This window comes from Heptranchias perlo, chromosome 21 (assembly GCF_035084215.1).
Source record: "Heptranchias perlo isolate sHepPer1 chromosome 21, sHepPer1.hap1, whole genome shotgun sequence".
In the NCBI taxonomy this organism is placed as follows: domain Eukaryota; kingdom Metazoa; phylum Chordata; class Chondrichthyes; order Hexanchiformes; family Hexanchidae; genus Heptranchias; species Heptranchias perlo.
In genome coordinates, this window is record NC_090345.1 from 43,385,803 (window position 1) to 43,410,577 (window position 24,775).

The 24,775-nt window shown below is 44.6% G+C and overlaps 1 protein-coding gene across 2 annotated transcripts in view; it reads right to left on the reverse strand.

The window, feature by feature from the left end:
* fam13c (family with sequence similarity 13 member C) overlaps positions 1-24,497 on the reverse strand; it is a 138,664-nt gene extending 114,167 nt beyond the window's left edge. The window contains exon 1 of one of the 2 annotated variants that reach the window (XM_068002589.1): positions 24,428-24,497. In XM_068002589.1, the coding sequence (XP_067858690.1) occupies positions 24,428-24,456 (29 nt within the window). In that variant the 5' untranslated portion in view covers positions 24,457-24,497. The remainder of the gene's footprint in view (positions 1-24,427) is intronic. The other variant, XM_068002588.1, reaches the window with a different exon arrangement.
* Positions 24,498-24,775: the final 278 nt, after the last annotated feature.

Genomic DNA, 24,775 nt, shown 5'->3' on the forward strand with positions numbered 1-24,775 from the left:
GTTGGTGGTTTCAAGATTGCACACATTTATAAGCCACCAAGTGAAACCTGGGGAAACAATCTACGCTCATCTCTGCCTCAACTATCTACATACTTTAACAGTCACCATACAGACTGAGGTTACACACAATCCAACGAAGATGGGGATCGGTTACAAAGTTGGGCATCTAGTAATGACCTCGCCCTGATCCACGACCTGAAACAACGTGACATCTTCCACTCAGTGAGATGGGGTCAAGGCTATTCCCCTGATGTCTGCTGGTTCACATCAATCAACAGTCATCCACAACCGGCATCATGAGCTGTTCTTGATTACTTTCCACACAATCAACACCGACCATCTCTTATCCATGTCAGCCTGTGACTACCACTCCTCAAAAGTTACAAAGATACCTCTCGATGGAACCTCGGGAAAACAAATTGAATTTTGTTTGCAGAGACTGTTGAACGGATCATTGTTACGATCCTACAGCCTAACATCCCAATCGAGGAAGCTAACAAACATTTCAAGGCATTGTCTACAAAGCTGCAAAATCTACAATCCTTTCTGCCCTAGCACCTGCTGTGCCTGGACAAAGAGTCCGCTGCCCCATTGAAACTGTACGAGGAGTCTGGTCACCCAGATGTTGTAGACCACCTGCTTGAATCACTTGACGCTGCTCGTTTAACCCGTTGGGACGACTCAAGCTCACAGATGGATTTTGCTCACTGCAGTCAGAGAAACTGAAGCCTCGTTCGTTGCCTGGGTACAGGATGAATGGTGCCACATTTGTTGCAATTCTCTCACCAGCCTTCGCACCATCAGAGTTCAGCTCTGTGCTGCACAATATGAAACCTGGTACCGCAGCTGGCTACAACATAGAACCTGAATTTTTGAAGAACCTTGGTCCACAAGCTTGTAATTGGTTATCACTTTTGTTGACTTATGCCATCCATGAAGGCCTGATTTCAGCAGTATGGTGCTGAGCAAAGATCACTGGCCTACTTAAACCAGGCAAGTACCCACAGTTAGTAGCGAGCTAACAACCAATCTCCCTCCTGAGCGTTTGCTAGAAGATGCTCGAGCAACTGGTTCTCCAGCATCTATCTCCATCGGTTGATGCTGCACTGAGCCCAGACCAAGCTGGTTTCTGTTGTGATCACAGCCCTTGTAACCTAGTGCTCGCCCTAACCGTCTTCATTGAAAATGGCTTTCAGAAAAACCTTAAAGACTGATGTTGTCTTCCTCCATCCAAAAGCAGCTTACACACTGTCTGGCAAACTGGTATTGAGAGTCCTGCCATAATGGGCCGCCTCCTTGGTTGAATTACTGCTTTGGGGCTGGTGATTCAGAGTACATGGCCGACCTCATCAGCTTGCTGAGATACCAAATCAATAGCCTCCCTCAGGGATCAGTTCTAGCATCATTCCTTTTTAATCTGTATAAAAGCCACCTGCCTGAGACCAGATCGAGGAATTTCATCTATGCTGATGACAGTGGCTTTGCGACTCAAGCTGGTGACCTTTCCACCCTGGAAACCACACTCACTAATGATATGAAACTTACGGCAGAGTACTGCCTGAAATGGCGTCTTCAATCAAGCACCACAGAGATTGAGTCCACTGTCTTTCACTTGCACAATGCTAGTGTGTTTTGTGAACTCACTATCATCCTAAACACTCAACTTCTTAAACACGATGCTCACCCTGTTTACTTGGGCACCACCCTAACACTTACCGACAAAAACCATCCACCGAAAATCGCTGAGGAGGTCAAAACCCAAAACAATCTGAGCGCCAAACTTGCCGGCTCTGCCTGGGGATCAAACTGGTTCACTTTACGCTCATATGCTCTTGAGTTGAGGAATATTGCATTCCCATCTGGGCTCACTCACCACACACTAAGCTGTTGGATACTCAACTGCTCACTCTGCCAACTTTTAACTGCATTGTGATGCCTGTCATCTGCTATTGTCCAGCCTGTCAGTGCCATGCTAACGTCACTTTCCTCTTTCCTCTAGGTCCTTCTCAGCAGCAAGATCCTGAAGACGACACTTCTGGAGATGAACAAGCCTCCTGAGGAAGCACTATAACGCACTCCATCCCTCCCAAGCACCAGCATAGAGATCGGTACCCTGGGCCAGCGAGCTGGAGTTGGAGTCCGGGCAGTGGCGTGCCGATGGCAGGGCCTGGCGGAACAGTGCCCGGCAGTCGGTTACCTCTCAGGGAGGGGAAGAGGTGCTCCTCCTGGCCCACGAAAGAAGGAAAAAAAAATAATGGGCCAGATATCGCTCCCTAAATAACTGAGGAGCTCAACAGCGCTCTCAGCTTTTAGTGGGAAATTGAGGGAGCAAGTTCCCCCGTTTGCACACCCGCAGTGAAGTGCGGAAACTCGGAACTTGCTCCTAACGGTTCACTGGCGATATGACAGCTTCGAATTAAAGGGCCATCGCACGCTGCAATCAGAGAAATCATTGAAAAAGCACCAACTTGCTTATCTTCCCAGCTGGAAAGTAACTAATTACGCCACCAAACAGGTGCACTTAAAAATACCAGGCCTAAACTAAGTTTTAACAGCACGGTAAATCTTAATGACTGCCAAACAACTAAAAATTAGCTTTTAAAAATGTGGAGTCTCCTATTACTCCCCATTTTAATAGTTTATGGACATTAACATTTTTTTAAATTTAAAAATTAAACTTTTTTTTTACTTTTCTCTTCTGTTTCTTTAATTTAATTCAATTATTTCTTTGGTTTTTTATATTTAAAAAATATTTTTTTAATTTACAATGATGTACAGAATACTAACTTTAAATGAATGACGTCTGCTTGCCCATTTGCGCAATGCAGGCTGAATCTGCAGGCGGGATTTCTCCTCCTGACAGATTTTGTGGGCGTGTCTTCTCCTCACAGATGTTTCCAGCTGCGCAGCAACTCACGCTGCTCGGAGGCTGGGTTGACAGCGCACATTTTAAAAAAAAGTTTGAGTTCAAGCAATTCGACACCATAGAGCCCGCAGTAAGTATTTTCGTTAATTTAATTCGCAGGAGCTGCGATGAGCGTTGCCTCACCACTCTACGTCCTCTTCTGGCCCTGGCTCCTGTTCCCAGCCGGTCTGGTCAGGGAGGGGAACTATCACGTCCCCCTCGCTCAGGCCTCAGGTTAAAATCCCATTCTGCATATTTAAACAGGACCCTGCTTGGGCCGCCTGCAAATTAAAATTGCAGTCGATCAGATCGGGATGGGGAAGCAGTGGGTATGTCCCCAGGTCCATCTTAACTGCCTTACTCACCCTGGATAAGCACTCAGAGCTTATGATGGGTGCCATTCTTGTTGCATTGATTTGGTTAGAGGAAGAGGATGAGGAGCAGCAGCAGGCTGAACAACGGTTTGAAGACACCAGATGACGATCAGCAGTCCTTCCCTTCCTAAACTTCTCTGCCTCTTCACATCCCTGACGTGGAGATGCCAGTGATGGACTGGGGTGTACAAATGTAAGGAATCTTACAACACCAGGTTATAGTCCAACAGTTTTATTTGAAAATCACAAGCTTTCGGAGGCTTTCTCCTTCGTCACACTCACCTGACGAAGGAGAAAGCCTCCGAAAGCTTGTGATTTTCAAATAAAACTGTTGGACTATAACCTGGTGTTGTAAGATTCCTTACATTTCTTCACATCCCTCTCCTCCTTTAAAGGTCCTCTTTAAATTCTGGCCTCTTGCGCATCCCCAGTTTCCATCGCCCCACTATAGGCAGCTGTGCCTTCAGCTGTCCAGGCCCGAAGCTCTCAAATTCTCTCCCTAAACCTCTCTCCCTCTCCTCCTTTAAGACGCTCCTTAAAACCTAACCTTTGACCAAGCTTCTGGTCACCTGTCCTAATATCTCACGTGGCTCGGTGTCAAATTTTGTCTGATAACACTCCTGTGAAGTGCCTAAGGACATTTTACTATGTTAATGGCGATATATAAATGCAAGTTGTTATACTTACACTTATGTATTCACCTTATTTAAGCTCCAAAAAGTCAGTTGTGGAAGAACTTGGGCAGTTTTCCATAACTTGGTTTTCTACTCAGTTGATTGCCTCATCATGAATCGAAGAGTTCTTTAATAAGCAAGTGAGTCGGCAATATTTGACCAGAAATAGATAATGTAACTGCAAGAGGCTAAATTGCAGGTACAAATCTAAAAGTCATGAGTATATAGTTAACCGACTTCTGGCTAGACTTGAAATGAGAATAAATTTTTCCCCTCAGTGCCGGACATGCAAGATAAGCTCCCTGATAACGCAGTTCATGCTCTGTCAATTAGCACCTTTTAAGAAAGCATTGTATTAATATCTGGTTAGACACTTAATTAAGATTATTAAGGATAAATGCAGAGACACGTGTGAACTGATGCATGTGATAATTTATGTTAATGTATAGTAATTTGGTGGGCTCGCATAATAGAGCATTAACATATTTACTTCCAGAATTTTTCCTGGGACCAAACCAATTTAACATATATTAACACAAAGAATTGTATTAATGATTTTGGCTTACCTTTTGGACCGTAACACATTGATTATGCCCATTATTGATGATTTTATATATATATATATATTTTTTTTAAATTACATTTATATGGAACTTGATCACATCTCTGAGAAACATCGCAAAGCACTTGATGCAAATCACTTTTGAACTGTAGTCACTGTTATTATAGGCAAGCACAGTAGCCAATTTGCACACAGCAAGGTCCCACAAACAGCAAATGATTCAATGACCAGATAATCCGTTTCTTTGTGGTGTTGATTGTATGATCAATACTGGTCGGAACAGAGACAACTTTCTGTAGTTCTTCAAAGATAAAGCTATAAGGCAGCAGAGAGTGTCGGCAGATATCTAGAAAGGAGCAGAACAGGGAACGTTGTTAAGAGTGACCCAGCTGTTTCGATGCATAGTGTAGAAATGAGTGAATCAACATGTCTTACTTTGGCTGGGAATACTCAAGGAGGAAGAGGAGGGCCAGAGGCAGGCCAGAGGCATAGAAGGGTCAGGGTAGGTCTGAGGCCATAGGAAGGCTCTTTACAGACAAGAGAACCGGCAAAGATTAGTCAGTTTTCAGTTTATCACTAAACTACTCAAGTATAAGATGCCAGGTTTGGACATGATGATTACAATAAAATCAGTGTCAACAAGCAGTAGGGGAAGCTGATTGGTTTTTGAAAGATAATACCACTCCCAGGTTACAAGGCACCATCCAACTAGACCTATGTGGCTATTCAAACACTACTGCAAGACTCCAGGGCATTCAGCAGATATAAATCTCCAAATGGTCTTCAGCCACTGCCAAAAGATTATGCACGCTAACTCTCGCTTTCTAGGAAGTACCTACGATACAGATATCTTAAGGAAATCATCTTCCTGATTTTGGTCAGATGGGTATCTGACATATCTGAAAACCCATCATCATGAGTTCCCCGTTCATTCCAGAGTGAAGACAAGTTGGACGATTGGTTCCTCAGAGATATGGGTTGCCAACTCCAAACGTGGCTGATGGCAGCACTATACAACTCTTGTGTCCCCAGAAAAGGGCACACAACAGTACACATTTGCGAGGAGGAAACAATCAGGTAGATATTTGGCACGCTGAAATGACAGTGTGGATGTTTGGACTGCACCGAGGTGCATGCAGTACGCTCAGACAGTTGGCAGAATGATAATGGTATGTTGTATGCGGCACACCATAGCCATTAAATGAGGTATATGGATCAGGAGGATCAGCAGCAAAATGGAGAGGACAAGGATCCAGCAGAAGCAGAGCAGCCACTGCAGGAAGCAGCACAGATCTGCCAGGCTCTGATGGAGATGTTCTTTCCTTGAGGCCTGCCTTGATGTTTCGGTTACAGTTTAAGCTTTTACAAATGCCATTTTCTCATGTTTCTGTAAATGACCCCCTCCCCTTATGCTCTGAAACTTGCATATTTTACTTCCAGCCTAGTATAGACCCTGTCCAACAATCAATCCTGATTTTGGTAACTTGATTACCAGAATTTAGATAGGATTCATTCTATGTGTACTGTCTGCTACAGTATTACAAAATATCACATGCTAATCCAGCTTAATTTCCATAAACAGCACACTCTAGCATCCCTGGATGTCCATGTTACTTGAGCAGGTAGATAGATGACTGAGTGTAAACACTGGGAAATTGTGTGAATGCCTAAATAACGTCATTAACTACAAATGAACAGGCATTTCTCACACCAGAAGAAACCCCAAACCAAAAACTATATGGGGGCTAATGGGCATAAATCTGGTGTAAGGATCTCAAATGATTTTTCCAATCAGTTACACTCAGTTAATGCCTGTTAATCAGGGGTAACTTATTGGAAAATCCACCTTGTGTCTCGGGGCAAACATCAGAAATCCAAGCAGGACAACTAACCACACAAAAAGTTTCTTGTTTTATGCCCCAAATTCCTTTGTGGATCAGCTGTGAATCATTTATGATCAATACTGTTATGACATGTGACAATTGTCACTGTCTTCGCACTGAGGACACCATCCAACGTGTTGTGTGGCACTACCACCGTGCTAAATGGGACAGACTCAGAACAGATCTAGCAGTTCAAAACTGGGCATCCAAGAGGCGCTGTGGGCCATCAGCAGCAGCAGAATTGTATTCCAGCACAATCTGTAACCTCATGGCCCGGCATATTCCTCACTCTACCATTACCAACAAGCCAGGGGATCAACCCTGGTTCAATGAGGAGTATAGAACAGCATGCCAGGAGCAGCACCTAAAAATGAGGTGCCAACCTGGTGAAGCTACAACTCAGGATTACGTGCATGCTAAACAGCGGAAGCAACATGCTACAGACAGAGCTAAGCGATTCCACAACCAACGGATCAGATCAAAGCTCTGCAGTCCTGCCACATCCAGTCGTGAATGGTGGTGGACAATTAAACAACTAACGGGAGGAGGAGGCTCTGTAAACATCCCCATCCTCAATGATGGTGGAGTCCAGCACATGAGTGCTAAGGACAAGGCTGAAGCATTTGCAACCATCTTCAGCCAGAAGTGACGAGTGGATGATCCATCTCGGGGCCTCCTCCCGATATCCCCACCATCACAGAAGCAAGTCTTCAGCCAATTCGATTCACTCCACATGATATCAAGAAATGGCTGAGTGCACTGGATACAACAAAGGCTATGGGCCCCGTCAACATCCCGGCTGTAGTGCTGAAGACTTGTGCTCCAGAACTAGCCACGCCTCTAGCCAAGCTGTTCCAGTACAGCTACAACACTGGCATCTACCCGGCAATGTGGAAAATTGCCCAGGTATGTCCTCGCCACAAAAAGCAGGACAAATCCAATCCGGCCAATTACCACACCATCAGTCTACTCTCAATCATCAGCAAAGTGATGGATGGTGTCGTCGACAGTGCTATCAAGTGACATTTACTCACCAATAACCTGCTCACCGATGCTGAGTTTGGGTTCCACCAGGACCACTCGGCTCCAGACCTCATTACAGCCTTGGTCCAAACATGGACAAAAGAGCTGAATTCCAGAGGTGAGGTGAGAGTAACTGCCCTTGACATCAAGGTAGCATTTGACCGAGTGTGGCACCAAGGAGCCCTAGTAAAATTGAAGTCAATGGGAATTAAGGGGCAAACTCTCCAGTGGCTGGAGTCATACCTATCACAAAGGAAGATGGTAGTGGTTGTTGGAAGCCAATCATCTCAGCCCCAGGACATTGCTGCAGGAGTTCCGCAGGGCAGTGTCCTAGGCCCAACCATCTTCAACTGCTTCATCAATGATCTTCCTTCCATCATAAGGTCAGAAATGGGTTCGCTGATGATTGCACAGTGTTCAGTTCCATTCGCATAATGAAGCAGTCCGATCCCGCATGCAGCAAGACCTGGACAACATCCAGGCTTAGGCTCATAAGTGGCAAGTAACATTCGTGCCAGACAAGTGCCAGGCAATGACCATCTCCAACAAGAGAGAGTCTAACCACCTCCCCTTGACATTCAACGGCATTGCCATCGCCGAATCCCCCACCATCAACATCCTGGGGGTCACCATTGACCAGAAACTTAATTGGACCAGCCATATAAATACTGTGACTACAAGAGCAGGCCAGAGGCTGGGTATTCTGCAGTCACCTCCTGACTCCCCAAAGCCTTTCCACCATCTGCAAGGCACAAGTTAGGAGTGTGATGGAATACTCTCCACTTGCCTGGATGAGTGCAGCTCCAACAACACTCAAGAATCTCAACACCATCCAGGACAAAGCAGCCCACTTGATTGGCATCCTATCCACTACCCTAAACATTCACTCCCTTCACCACTGGCGCACCGTGGCTGCAGTGTGTACCATCCACAGGATGCACTGCAGCAACTCGCCAAGGCTTCAACGACAACACCTCCCAAACCTGCGACCTCTACCACCTAGAAGGACGAGAGCAGCAGGCACATGGGAACAACACCACCTGCACGTTCCCCTCCAAGTCACACACCATCCCGACTTGGAAATATATCACTGTTCCTTCATCGTCGCTGGGTCAAAATCCTGGAACTCCCTTCCTAACAGGACTGGGGGAGAACCTTCACCACACGGACTGCAGCGGTTCAAGAAGGCAGCTCACCACCACCTCCTCAAGGCCAATTAGGGATGGGCAATAAATGCCGGCCTTGCCAGCGACGCCCACATCCCATGAACGAATAAAAGAAAAAATTACATCGAAACTGTTCTATGCCGGCGTTTATGCTCCACATGAGCCTCTTCCCTCCTACTTCATCTAACCCTATCAGCACACCATTCCATTCCTTTCTCCCTCATGTGCTTATCTATCTTCCCCTTAAATGTATCTATACTATTTGCCTCAACTACTCCTTGTGGTAGCACGTTCCACATTGTCGCCACTCTCTGGGTAATTGCATAGATTCTTGTAATATCTCTTCAAGATTAAGTCAGAGCCCCATGAAAAAGATCCAGTGGAATGCTAATGTGTCGATAAACCCACACTATCTGGAACATTAGTTAGTTTGATACCTCAGTGTCTACCGATCAAGGACTACAACACTTGATACTAAAATGCACAATCCAAATTTACACCCAATTCAAAAGGCTGTAAGTCAGACAAGGTGATCCAGCACCTGGGTGTATTGGATTGCTTGGGTGCAGTGAATACAGGTAGTATGCACACCCATAAGGGAGCCTGCTTGATTTTCTGCCCTAGTTACTACAGCTTTTAAACAAAAATACATAAACAAAACTGCAGACATACAAATTTGCTACCTGTTATAGGAAACAAGATTTCATACAGCACAACACAGACCCTGGTATTTATACTTCTTAACTTAACAAATCTAATTCTAATGCCAAAAGAAACTCCCTTCATTTAAAATGGCAGAATTGAACAAAGTCTTGTTTGAGAGACAAGCTACTGGTAAGTTTTATGTACACACTAACAGATCCCCTGAGGCATTTTTCAATGAGTTGGAGGATATGCTGTCTTATAACAGTAGGAGTGGTGTTAACAAAATGTGGCGGGGAAGTGTTACATAGAATTTACAGCACAGGAACAGGCCATTCAGCCCAACCGGTCTATGCCGGTGTTTATGCTCCTCACCAGCCTCCTCCCACCGTTCTTCATCTAACCCTATCACCATATCCTTCTATTCCTTTCTCCCTCATGTGTTTATCTAGCTTCCCCTTAAATGCATCCATGTCATCTACCTCAACTATTATTTGTGGGAGCAAGTTCCACATTCTAACCACTCTCTGGGTGAAGAAGTTTCTCCTGAATTCCTTCTTGGATTTATTAGTGACTATCTTGTATTTATGACCCCTAGTTTTGACCTCCCCCACAAGTGGAAACATCTTCTCCACTTCTACACTATCAAACCCCATCATAATTTTAAAGATCTCTATCAGGTCACCCCTCAGCCTTCACTTTTCTAGAGAAAAGAGTCGCAGCCTGTTCAGTCTTTCCTGATAGTTAGAACCCCTCAGTTCTGGTATCATCTTCCCACTCTAGATTCCCCTGGGTTATAGGAAGTAAGTCAAACACTTGCAGGACATGTGCAATAAATGCAAGACTTTTGATACGTTACCAGCAAATTTCCCATGGCTCATAACGAGTCCAAAAAACCATTGGCCTTGATTTTAACTCTGGGCGGGAAGTGGGCGGGACATGGCTGCCTGCCAGCCTGCTAAAACTTGGGCAGCCCATGCTATGCAGGTAGATGCGGGGAAGGGGCTTCTTGGGGGGTCTCATGGGAAGGAAGAATGGGAGTCTGTGGGGTGAGACCTAAACTTTCCTTCTGGGGCCCAGAAGAGCACTCCAGCTCCACCCAGCCCCACGAGGCAAGTTAAACAACTTACCTTAAATGGCCTCCTCTGGTCCCAGACCCTCTTCTCACTTAGCTTCACCTGGCGGGAAGGTCGCTGCGGTTTCCCTGCTCAGGCTGGCGTTAAAATGGCAGTCAGGGGGTCAATGATGTCATTGGGCCCCGATCTGCACGTCATTGAGGACCCCACTGGCTTTGGACAGGCTGGTTTAGCTGCCTGTCCAGAAGCCTGAGACAAAACCATAGGTGTCAGGATTTGGGCGGCTCCAAGGTGGGTGAGTAATCGAAGGCATTTTAACTATAAATCACCTGATTTCCACTGGGCAGGTAGGGTTAAGATCACACCCATTGTTTTACAACAATAGTGGCGTTTGTGCAACACACAATGTACTTTCAGGGCCATTAACTGCTTTCCTCCCATTTGATTTGTACATTCCCTATCTCTTCGATTGTGATTTGCTGTTGTTTTACTTTGAACAAATCAACGAAGTATGATGGCTGAAGTGTGACAAGGAAGAAATTGTGAAGCTTTCAGGGACTGGACGGTATACGCACGACTTTTAATATATTATAGATATACATACATAAACATTCAAAAATAGAACAGCATCACTTTTACAACTTGTGACAGTTTCACTGCAAGTTTTTCTTTAAGTAAACAACTGCTTCTCAGGTTTGCTTTTTATGTGGAAACCTTTCATTTCAAAAGTAAACAATGACTGTAGAGTTTAAGATGATAAGCGGTGTCTTTACTAAAAATAAAAATGAAAACTTAATGCAGGTTTAATGTGAATTCCTCTTGTGGTATGTGAAATAGTACAGGGTGTTTCTTCTCGGCTACCCTGCCTGAAGTAGTAAATGTGAAAGAGACCTGAGAGAGATCTGGTACTGACCTACTTGTGTCTCGGCTGGTGGTAGAGGCTTGCTCGCTTTCTTTCAGGGACTTCTTCCATCGTTTGCCCAAAGACAACTGAAAACAGGCAATAGCAACCTCCTCCTGCCCTACAACCCTCCGAGAACTCTGCATTCCTCCAACTCTGGCGCTTCCTCTCACTCCCTTCACCCCACCATTGACGGCCGTGCCTTCAGCCGTCGAGGTTCTAAGCTCTAGAAATACCTTCCTAAACCTCTCCTGCTCTCCACCTCGCTCTACTCCTCCGACACCATCCTTTAAGACGCTCCTTGACCAAGGTTTTAGTCACCCATCCTAATGTCTCCTTCTTTGGCTTGGTGACAGTTTTTGGCTGATTACGCTCCTGTGAAGCGCCTTGGGACATTTTCCTACATTAAAGGCGCTATATAAATGTTTGTTGTTGCTGTTATACAATGCTTACATATCAACAACCTAGTCTATAGAAAGTTTATGAGGATGTTTGAGAGCTGACTCATTACACTGTGACTGTTAGCAGTGTTGAGTTTTCTTCAGCTGCATTATTCGAGGATTTCGTTCTGCTGTGCTAGTTCTCAATGATGTTCATTGTTTCACGGTGTGCTGCATTTACAGCTGGTTACATCAATTCAGGGTCAGTACACTAATGGTACCCAGGCAAACTTCTAGCTTACTTTGATTGCCATCAGCGGCTACCTACACACAGGGTAGCCTCTAAATTTGGCGGGCTACATTATTCACAACATTTCTTATTTCTTACCTTGTTTGTCCTCTGACACCTTTTTCTACAAGTCCTACCAGTGTTCTCTGGTGCGTAACCGCACGTAGATCTCCTGTATGATGGCTTCCCTCACCTACTTCTCCCTTTAAGCAAAAGTAGCTCACTCTTTTTCACCGAGAATATTTTGCCGTGTCCTCCTGTCGCCTAATATGATTCGCAAATCTCGATTGACGCCTTCCTCCATTTTTCATCGCTGGTACACAGCACGGCTAAGTGACTATTTAGCTAGTTAAGCAACATTTTTGCAGGTGCTCTGCAATTGGCCACTCGGATTGAGCATTACTTTCAGCACACCCTGATACACCTGAGCGCCTTCAAAGGGCAGAGTAAAGTTGTGTATTCTTGTGTTTGAAGAACAATAATATTCAAAAAAACTTCAACTTCCATTTCAAGTACTGCTATGCACTCACCCCCAAGGTAAGAAGAAACACAGCCATACCGCAAATTCAAAATGGCTGCAAGGATCCTTGGAGAATCTCACCAGCCATTTTACTCCTTTCAACCTAGTTGAAGTTTTCATGGCAAGTTATCAACTGGTGCGGGCTGTTTTTGGCCCCTTGTTTTTTTGCTTTGCTTTGGCATCTCTACTCTTTTCTACTTTGCTTTGCCATTTTTCCTTTTCTTTACTACAGTGCTGCTGTTTTTAATCTTCTTCTGCCCTTCCCTTCCCTTTCCCTCTCACCTTCCCCAGCCAAAAAAATCAATGTTTCCTCCCACCCGGCTCTACAGTAGAACTGCGGGCCGCTGCCGGCTGCTGCTCACAGCCCCTTCCCCCAGTTGCCTCCCCTCATCCCGGCCTCACATTAGGCACTCGGTTGGCATCCCAACCGGCCAATCTTGCTGCCCCTGGATGGGGTGAGCTACTTTTGGGTCTGCCGCTGGTGCCGGCAGCTGGCCGGTACTGTGCTAACGAGGCCAGTGGACCAATTTTCCGTGGCACTGCCTTCGGCCTCATTAGGCACATGCGCTGCATCGGGATCGCTCCCTGATTCAAGCACAATCCAATTTCTAGGGCTTAATGTCTGCAGGGCACCTAATCTCGGGCAACAAATGCCGTCTTACTGGCATCGCTGACATCCCAGCAACAAATAAAGATATGGGAAATCACAAAGGAAAAGCATCCAGAAACACAGGCAAAGAGCCGCCACAGCACAGAAAACGTCCGAGAACCTTTCAATAAAAACAGGGAAGGTCATTTTCAACTCCGCTGGATCAGTGGAATGAAAATCAAGCGGGTTCTACAAGAGGCGAGCGATCCGCTGCACTAGGTCACCAACCGGGCAATGAGCTTGCAGATGACCCTCCCCACAGTGCTGCAAAAACAGTTAGTTGTTATAACAGCAGTTGTAAGTTTAGTTAAACAGAAAATTGGGTAACAACCTGGAGGAGAACAGTCAGCCGATGAATCCCACAGTGCATTCATCCCATCATTGTTTCCATGACTTTAATGCAACACTTCTATTGTGTGTTGAAATATTTTTGCTTAGTACTGCTTGCCCTGCTTAACGGAACATGGACTTCAAATTGTACGCTGTTGTTGTGTGCGCTCATATCACTTTTATAATATTGCACATAGCTGAAAGTTAACTAGTAGCGGAGACTAGTAGAGACTGCTTTATATTTAGGATGTAATCGTTACAGCCCAGCTATTAATTTACCAAGTACGCACTTCAATCACTATCGACTCCTTGTGTCGACAAAAGCTGACCGTTATAGAGACGACTTGCCACGGTTATTTGGTCACAGACAAAGACTTTTATGTTCACAGTTCATACTCTGTAAAGTCCTGCAGCACTTATTCTGAGATCAGCCTCAGCATAGTTGGTGAAGTCAAAAGAAGGGAGGAATTGGGTGTTTTTCTCCAGCTATAAAGTAATGGAGTCGAAACAAACCGATTCTTATTACAGGGAAGTTAAATCTTTCTGTGGGCTACTGTTTCCCCAAAAGAGATGGTGCAAGGTATCAGACAGGAATCGAACAATTAGAATAGCATCAAATAAATTGAAATGTGACTGCATTAGATTTTTCCTGCATTTTCTGCTCACCCACTTTTTCTCAACATTATGCCCTGGATGTTGAGTGATACTAATTTTTCTTTTATTCGTTCATGGGATGTGGCCGTCGCTGGCAAGGCCAGCATTTATTGCCCATCCCTAATTGCCCTTGGGAAGGTGGTGGTGAGCCACTGCTGCAGTCCGTGTGGTGAAGGTTCTCCCACAGTGCTGTTAGGAAGGGAGTTCCAGGATTTTGACCCAGCGACGATGAAGGAACGATGATATATTTCCAAGTCGGGATGGTGTGTGACTTGGAGGGGAACGTGCAGGTCGTGTTGTTCCCATGTGCCTGCTGCTCTTGCCCTTCTAGGTGGTAGAGGTCACGGGTTTGGGAGGTGCTGTCGAAGAAGCCTTGGCAAGTTGATGCAGTGCATCCTGTGGATGGTACACACTGCAGCCACTGTGTGCTGGTGGTGAAGGGAGTGAATGTTTAGGGTGGTGGATAGGGTGCCAATCAAGTGGGCTGCTTTGTCCTGGATGGTGTTGAGCTTCTTGAGTGTTGTTGGAGCTGCACTCGTCCAGGAAAGTGGAGAGTATTCCATCACACTTCTGACTTGTGCCTTGCAGATGGTGGAAAGGCTTTGGGGAGTCAGGAGGTGAGTCACTCACCACAGAATACTCAGCCTCTGGCCTGCTTTTGTAGCCACAGTATTTATGTGGCTGGTCCAGTTAAGTTTCTGGTCAATGGTGACCCCCAGGATGTTGATGGTGGGGCATTCGGCGATGGTAATGCCATTGAATGTCAAGGTGAGTTGGTTAGACTCTCTCTTGTTGGAGATGGTCATTGCCTGGCACTTGTCTGGTGCGAATGTTACTTGCCACTTATCAGCCCGAGCCTGGATGTTGCCCAGGTCTTGCTGCATGCGGGCATGGACAGCTTGATTATCTGAGGGGTTGCGAATGGAACTGAACACTGTGCAATCATCAGAGAACATCCCCATTTCTGACCTTATGATGGAGGGAAGGTCATTGATGAAGCAGCTGAAGATGGTTGGACCTAGGACACTGCTGGTGGTGATAGCTACTTATCCTCAATTATCCACACGGGGTCTACTAATGGATGAGAAAATGGAACAATGACAAATTTTAACCTCCCATGTCAGGACCATTCTGGATCCCAGAATACTCCATCCTTTGGAATGTTGGAGTTTCTGATACCCTCACATTTAAGGAATGTTGGAGGTTCTGATTACTCTACTCACTTCCTCCAAATCAAAGGTGTTGCTACGGGAACCCACATGAGTACTATCTTTGCCTGCCTTTTTGAATACTTTTTGTTCCAGACCTACTCAGATCCCCTCCCTCACCTCTTTTTCCGGTACATTGATGACAGTGTCAGGGCCGATTCCTGCTCTCGTCCTGAACTGGAAAATTTCATCAACTTTGCTTCTAACCTCCACCCCTCCCTTACCTTCCCATGGTCCATCTCTGGCTCTTGCCCCTCCCTTCCTCGACTTTTCGATCTTCATTTCTGGGGCTAGGCTGTCCACCAATGTCCACTACAAGCTCACTGACTCCTACAGCTACCTTGATTATATTTCTTTCCACCCCACTTCTTGTATGGACTCTATTCCAGTCTCCTAGTTTTTCCATCTCCATTTCATCTGTTCCGACGATGCCATCTTCCACACCAGTACTTCCCAAATGACTTCCCTTTTCCTCAGCCGACGATTCCTTTACATTGTGGTTGACAGAGGCCCCTCCCACCCAGAACCATGATAAGGGTTCCCCTTGTCCTCACCTTCCATCCCACCAGCCTTCACATTCGACGGGTCATCCTCTGCCATTTCCACCACCTCCAGCGTGATGCCACCACCAAACGCATCTTCCCCTCCCCTCCAGCATTCCGAAGGAACCGTTCCCTCCGCGCCATCCTGGGTCACTTTTCGATCACCCCCAACACCTCCTCCGCTCTCCGGCACCTTTCCGTGCAGGCTCAGGAGATGCGACACCTACCCTTTCACCTCCTCCCTCCCCACCAGGGCTCTAAACACTCCTTCTGGGTGAAAGAGCATTTTGCTTGTACTTGTTCAAATTTAGTCTACTGTATTTGCTGCTCACGATGCGGTCTCCTCTACAATGGGGAGACCAAACGCAGATTGGGTGATCGCTTTTCTGAACACCACCACGTTCAGTCCACAAGCGTGACCCTGACCTTCCAGTCGCTTGCCACATTAATTCTCCATCCCACTCTGACCTCAGCCTACTACACTGTTCCAATGAAGCTCAACGCATACTCGAGGAACAGCACCTCATCTTTCTACCAGGCACTTTAATCTTAACTGAGTTTAACTTTAGATATTAACCGTTTTCTCCCAGACAGCAGGTGTTGGTAATGGAGGATGGCTGCACCAGAGCCACTGGGAGTGGAGGAGGTGTGGGCTGGTGTTTGGGGTGGGGATCCCCTATGGGTACATGGCTGGCGGAGTGGTCCATACCCCTGCGGTCTAACTGCCTTTCTTCCACCATATCCATAGGTAACAGGCGCCTTCTCCTCTTGTTCAGATTTTCCATGCTTCCCTCTCCTCTGCTATTCTGCTGTAATCATTTACCTCCTCTGGACCCATCTTTTGTTTCTATACTTGCCGCATTATTACCTCATTTTGCCTTGCACCATCATCCCTTTTGTCATTTAATGACTCCTGCCCTCCACCCTATCACAGACCTTCTCTTATGTTCTTCCCCTCTCCTTTTCCCTGACTCTGTACTTGCTTAAAAGCTGTTCATCGCCATTATCTTCCAGTTCTGATAAAAGGTCATTGACCTGAAACGTTAACTCTGTTTCTCTCTCCACACATCCTGCCTGACCTGCTGAGTGTTTCCAGCACTTTGATTTTATTACAGATTCTAATATGAAGGTTATAGTACCTGCCCATGTTTGGGAATGTTCCTGTGTGAGGAATGTTAGGAGTGTTGGACATTCTAATACCATCCTGTGTTAGGAATGTTGGAAGTTCTAAAAAGCCTTGTTGACCAGAGGTCACCGGTTACGGTTATTGGCTTAGTACAAAGAGGAGACGAGTCAATTCTCTCTTAATTCTCAATTCGCTTTATTAACGTTGTTAGATCATGTACATATAGCTTATATGTCTGGTTAGATATAGGCATGCAGTTTACAGCAGGTTATACAGTTTTATACCCAAACTAGGATTTAAATGCACACCCACTAGGTTTCTCTGACACTCCCTGAGTGGTCACAGAATAGAAAGGATATTATATTACCCAGAAAGGAGAGCTGACGCTGGCCAGGTGTTCCGTTCTCTCTCTCTTGACGTCGTCTCTACGTCCCTGACGTAGTCTCTACGTCCCTGACGTAGGGTCTCCCACTTTCGCGATGGTTAGTCTCCGGAGTTTTGCACACACACACTGGCACCAAGCCTGCAATTCTTCAGTCTTATTCCCAAGTCTTATCTCTTCGAATGATGTTGTCTTTCTCCTGTTGGCTTAGATTTCCTCGAGTGGTCGGTGTCATCCCCTGATTGGCTCTGTTCCAAGGGGTTAGGTAGCATCACCTCATTACTCCTTCTCTAAATAAGGACTGGTGTCTCAGCACAGTCCCTTTGTCTCTTAGAAGCGTAACTAATTCAAACCGGTTCCGGCCAGCTCAGACCAGTGACTGAACTACAGGTCACTTCAGTTCAAAAGTTAGTCTCTTTGCCTGAGCGTTAGCAATTCGAAATAAACTCAGTAGGTCGCATATGTGGTTGGTCACCTGGAATATTTTCTGCCCAGATCAGTCATATATTCTGATAGCATGTATGTTTGTAATAGCCTCACAGAACATTTGCCCCTATGGGAAGCGAGGGGATTTGTCTCAGCGGATGGAAGGCCCCTTCCGTCAGCCCCGCTATTACGGTACATCTTTGAAGAAGCACAGGAGAAAGACAGCATCATTCGAAAAGACAAACTTGGAAATAAGACTGAAGAATTGCAGGCTTGGTGCCAGTGTGTGTGTGCGAAACTCCGGAGACTAACCATCGTGAAAGTGGGAGACCCTACGTCAGGGACGTAAAGACGACGTCAGGGATGTAGAGACGACGTCAAGAGAGAGAGAACGGAACGCCTGGCCAGCGTCAGCTCTCCTTTCCGTGTAATATAATATCCTTTCTATTCTGTGACCACTCAGGGAGTGTCAGAGAAATCTAGTGCGTTTAAATCCTAGTTTGGGTATAAAACTGTATAACCTGCTGTAAACTGCATGCCTATATCTAACCAGACATATAAGCTATACGTACATGATCTAACAACGTTAATAAAGCAAATTGAGAATTAAGAGAATTGACTCGTCTCCTCTTTGTACTAAGCCAATATCCGTAACCGGTGAACAGCCTCCCACATTAGGAATGTTGGAGGTTCTCACACTGTCCCATGTTCGGAATTTTGGATATTCTAATCCCTCATTCGTTGGGAACATAGGAGGATCTGATTCTCTCCCATGTTAGAGGTGTTAATACATTGTTCAAACGCAGCTGCATCTGCTACTGGCTACAGCTGACCTGGGAGTGATTGAGACCATCCCTGAAAAAGTGTTCCATTTCATAAGTGTTCCGGTAACCCTCACATTAATAAGCGCCAGCATTCACCAAAAGATCTGAACATTTAGGATTGCAGCACAGTGTCACACAATTAAAAACAGAAAATGCTGGAGGTGCTCAGCATGTCAGGCAGCATCTGTGGAGAAAGAAACAGTGTTAACATTTCAGGTCGAAGACCTTTCGTCAGAAGTGGAAGATGTTAAAAGAGTTAAAGTTTTTGAGCAAGTACAGAACTAGGGAAAGGGGGATGGGGAGGGAAGAACAAAAGGGAAGGTCTGTGATAAGGTAGAGGGCACGAGTGATTAAATGACAAAAGGGATGATAGTGCAAGGCAAGAAGGGAGGTAATGGGACAGGTTAAGAAACAAAAGATTGATCAGGAGTAGCTGTAAATGGCAACAGCAGAACCATTACCAGCACTAGCTGACCGAAAAAATGGCAGCAGCGGTTATGGTCTGAAGTTATTGAAATCAATGTTGAGTCTGGAAGGTTGTAAAGTGCCTAAACAAAAGATGAGGTGCTGTTCCTCCAGCTTGCGTTGAGCTTCATTGGAACAGTGAAAAAGGCTGAGGTCAGAGATAAGAGTATGAGTGGGACGGGGAATTAAAATAGCAAGCAACCAGTGGGTCAGGGTCACGCTTGCGGACAGAGCGGAGGCGTTCAGCAAAGCGATCACCCAATCTGCGTTTGATCTCCCCAATGTTGAGGAGACCGCATTGTGTGCAGCGAATACAGTATACTAAATTGAAAGAAGTGTCACACAACATTGATGCAATATGTGTGTTTCACATATTGGCCCTTAAATTGCTCTGAGCGGCCCTTGCTGATCCATAAATTTATTCTCACACACTAACTTACTGGGTGCACTTTCTCTAATAGGAAGCTGAGAAGAGCCCAGCGTTAACTCCAGGGAAGCTAGGACCCATGGGAGAAGTGAGAGGATCGATCTCTCCGCTTGACCAATCAGATTGCTGCATCCTTGAAAAGCCGAAGAGTCAAAACCTTGATGTACAAGCTGCAACATAAAAAACCAGGAAGTGAAAGCTACAACAATAAAATCATTTGTAAAAACAACCAGACAGTGAAAAAGAGAGGATAAGAAATAATCGAAATAAAAGAGACAGAAAGAGTAATGAGACTCCACATTTTTAAGAGTTAAATTTTAGTTGTTTGGCAGTCATTAAGACTGTTAAAACTTAGTTTCAACCTGGTATATTTAAGCGTACCTTTTTGTGACGATATTAGTTTGTTTCCAGCTGGGTAGAACAGCAAGTTGGCGCCGGTCTGTTGATTCTGTCGATTACAGCCAGAGAGGTCCCTTTAAGGCGAAGCAGTCAGACAGCAGGAAGAGCAAGTTCCAGATTTCCGCATTTGACTGCGCACATGCGAACGTTGGAACTTGCTCTTTCATTTAGTCACTAAGAACGGTGAGCACTGTTGAGCTCACTGTTCTTTTTAAAGCAATTTCCGGCCCAATGAGTTCATGATCTTGTCAATGATGTGAGTGAAGTAGTGAATGGAACTTTCCACTTTCACAAAAAGTGAGGAAAACTGTAGGGTCTGCTCATACCCAGTGCCAAGGATTCGTGATAGGAGGGGGACTGCCAGAGGCCTGCGCTAAGTTAGTGAATGATAGTTGTATCCAATACTAACCTATGTTCTAAAGCCAGAAAATAATGATTTACATTTAAAATATCAAACATTTCCAGGGCAAGAGTTTTCCTTCTGGGGGAAAAAAATTGTATTTAGTACACCACCACTTTGGAAACCTGTAGAAAACCCAGAGAGCTCCAACAGTGAACAGTCTGTAAGACATCTTAAGCAATTCAGCAGATGAATGACAGCATGAGCCAGTTTTGCAACACAAGAATCATTTGTACCTGTTGTGCAATCTGATGCAGATACTGTTTTCCACTCTTGCCCTTTTTATACTCTGGGATAGATTAAGAGACTGGTGCCGCCACCAAAACAACGGTGACTAAGTGAGATTGGGTTTAAAGCAACAGTGTGATATTGCGTATTCATAGTTGCTTATAGAGGACTCTATGCTTCTGGTCACGTGCCGTACCAGGTGTCAGCAGAAGATCCATTCAGGCTAGGAATGTCATACCCACATTACTGATCTGCACTGGCGAGCTGAGAACCTAGCCCGCCAACGGACAAAACAAGATGGCAGCTCCAACCGTAGGTGGCAGCAATTTCTATTAGACTCCGACAGTAAACTGAAGTCACAAGAGCACAGCAGCGGTGTAATATAAAGGGGGCAAAAGACACAAGTGAATTGGTTCAGGGTACAGCAACTATTATTATTTTGTGCAGATTCATATGCAAGTACGCAAACTTCAATTAAAATATTGTACATTCCTCACTGAATTATCCATACGTCATCCTTCTGAGAGTGAGAGGCAGGGGCCTTTCTGCAAATGTTATTGGCATAAAATACACGGAGGGAATGGTCAGAAGAGTATGTTGGCAAACACGTTTGTTATTTGATTTAATTCAGCATTGGATAGTTCCCACTTTTGGTAACACTACTTGTGTTTCTTAACCATGTTTACTGTCATTATCAATTGTTTGTAAAAAAAAACTTGATATACTTTCGACGTATAACCCAATGCATTGACTAAAAGCCTGAGTGATTAGATCAAGTTATCTGTCAGATTGGATCTTGCTTTTACAGATTGTTCAGTGGTGTTTTAGTTGAGGTCACATGACAAGAAATACATTGTGGTAGCATCTATGCCCTACTATTGGCATTGAACCTACTATCAATAAAACACCACTTTAATTGAAGGATGCCAATTGAACAACATACCATTTAAGACAAATTAAGGGACAGATATAATTTGAATAAGGTAGACTGTTTTTAAAATTTTTTGGTATACATTGGACTATTTTGGTTGCAGGCTTAATCCCTCCTGACGTACATATCTTTTGCATAAATATTTACTTGCTATTGGTCTTACAATAAGACTGAATTAAAATGCTATGCAGGGCATCTATTCACAAAGCATTACCAATAAAGTATCTGGCAATTCTTCTTGTTTAATGGTCAGTATTTTTAAAGAAACAATTGATAATATCTGAAGAAATGTGTTGAAAATGGACATTCACAAAACTGGCTGTAGTAGTACTTGCCTTCTACTAAATGACAAAATAATTGGCAGCTTTGTGTCAACATCAATTCAATTGAGCCCACAACTGACATCAGTTTATCGTATCTGGCAACTTTCTGATCCCCCGAAGGATGTCGGGAAGGAAGTAAAATGGGAATTACTCCTCTATCGCACAGGACAGTCAGAAAAAGTATTATATGGCCGAAGGGAGAGGAGTACTTTGCATTAAATGCTGCATAATAGCCTTCGCTTTCTACCATATATAAATGGAACGCTGATTATTGCTTTTGTTTAATCAAAGAAAGAACGAACAAACTTGCATTTATGTAGCACCTTTTATGACCTCAGGACAGCCCAAAATGCTTCACAGCCAATAAAGTACTTATCGAAATGTAGTCACTCTTGTAACATTAGCAGGCTCGAGCAGCTTATGGCCTACCTCTGCTCTTATTTCTCATGGGAAAGACGACAGCCAATTTGCGCACAGCAAGTCCCACAAACAGCAATGAGATAAATGATCAATGAAACAGTTTTAGTGATGTTGGTTGAGGGATAAATATTGGCCAGGGCACTAGGGGAAATCACTTGCTCTTCTTTGAATAGTGCCATGGGATCTTTTTCATCCACCTGAGAGGGCATACGGAGCCTCAGTTTAACGTCCCATCCGAAAGATGGTGTCTCTGACAGTGCAGCACTCCCTCACTACTCCACTGGAGTACCAGGCAAGATCACGTGCTCAAGTCTCTGATTTGAACCCGTGACCTTCTAACTCAGAGGTAAGAGTGCTACCAACTGAGCCTTCAAACCATTAGCTACGAAATCTGCCTCAAAGTCCCTGTTCAGACTGTTTCGATCTTGGTTTAAGATATTTTTCTCTTCCTGAAGATTGCTAGCTGCTACTAATATTGACACCAGAACTTTCTAGGTTCAAGGGTATGTTCAACCTTAGTACATGCCATTAGCAGAAGGAATGTGCTGGAAGCTATAACTTCACTACGTTTATTTACAACGCAGGGTTAACTTTCTGACTTTGCGTTACCAGGGCGAATGCTCACCAGCCAGCAATGTATATTGGAAATTTATGATTTTCCACCCATTCATTTAAATGCTTGGAAAGTCAGAGTCAAAAAATTACCCTTCATGGGTTCAGCTTTCAAAAGACATGAGCTAGCTCATCATCTTTCATCAACACTTGACACTATATTATGGAATGCACAAGGGTAAATTTCATAATCTATTTGGACATTTGCAACTTTGAAATTCCAAATGTTTGTACAATTGGTGTTTCTCAATTAGTATTTTTACATCACCAGAAATCTCAACAACAGCTGAAAGCTGTGAGATGAACTGTGCACGTGCAATGGAGTACGTGTGCTCACAGCTCTACAACCCCTCCATTCAACTGAGTGGGCAGTATAATTACCGTCGCCCACTTAGATCACTGTTAACCACAAGGCTAATACTGTTTGTCAGCCTTGGCTCAGTGGGTAGCACTCTCGCCTCCAAGTCAGAAGGTCGTGGTTTCAATTCCCACTCCAGAGACTTCAGCACAAAATCTAGGCTGACACTCCAGTGTTGCTCTGAGGGAGTGCTGCACTGTCGGAGGTGTCGTCTTTCAGATGAAACTTTAAAACAAGACCCGTCTGCCCTTTCAGGTGGATGTAAAAGATCCCATAGCAATATTTCAGAAGAGCAGGGGAGTTCTCATCGGCGTCCTGGCCAATATTTATCCCTCAACCAACATCACCTACGGGCTGTTCCCGGGGACACACACCAAATCGGACATCAACTGCTGCTGGAAGACCATCAACTCGGTGAAAGACGCCCTTTGGTCTGCCCAAAACTTGTTGGTCTTCCAGCGCAAGGAGCTATCCTCGACCGAGTGTTGCAGGCTGGCACATTCCAAGGTCTAGGACTACATCCTCAGGGACGCACTGAAGCTGGGTGCGCCCGCCGCAGAGGCTCTGTGGGGAGAGGCAACCGTTTAGAGCCTTCCTGCCATTGTATATGGAGGGGATGCAATCAGGGAAAAAAAACCCTCGGGCAGAATGTAAAATTCAAATTGATGTAGTGTATCTGTAATCAATAATCTGTATTGAGTGTAATGCAATGAGGCACCCGAGAGTGTCATGAACTGTAATTATGTACATGTTCATTGAACTGTACTTGATGTAACCTACAAATTGTATATTCTGTATTGTGTACGTTTGGAATGTGATATGACAACTGTATTGTATGTATTGCTGCAAATTTTATGAATAAAGTATAAATTTTTTTTAAAAATTACAAACAGATTATCTGGTCATTACCACGTTGCTGTTTGTGGGAATTTGCTGTGCACAAATTCGTTGCCGCGTTTCCTACAGGGCAACAGTGACTACATCTCAAAAGTACTTAATTGGCTGTAAAGCGCTTTTGGATGTTCCTGAGGCCGTGAAAGGTGCTATATAAATGCAAGTTTCATTTTACTGCTCAGTGTAGTATAATTGGGACTCAAGAGAAACATACTGTAAATATCATACTTGTCACCTGGAAAAGCATAGGTACAGAAAATTTATAAATAATCAGTTGAAATGTTTAACCTCACGATACTGGAAGTATGAATTAAATAGTAACGTCCATTGCATTAATTATTAATCAGTTTACTAAAATAAATAATCTTGGCTCACTTAAAACAATAGCACTGAGATGGCTCACAAAAGCATGTCTATAGATCAAAAGGTCTTACCTTATAGCTGTCAGAATCTCACAAGCCATTTACGATTTGAAAATAATCAACACCAGCATCTAGCTAATGCAACTCAGTCCTTATGCAACAGGTGGAGTGCTCTCAGATAATGTCTCCCAAGTTTTAGCCTGCTTTCTTAAACAAAAACTTATCTGTTTGATCATACTTATCTTCCTGCTCAATAGAAACATTGCCCGTGGCTGTTTTCAGTTGCCAGACAAGTTTGTCCTTTGCTGGTTTAACACGTTCATTCCTGGTTGCAGTACATTTAATAATCAACACGTATATTGGATGAAGTGTTGGTGACTTAACATGAGTCAGATTGATAGCAGCATCAGGACAATCCAA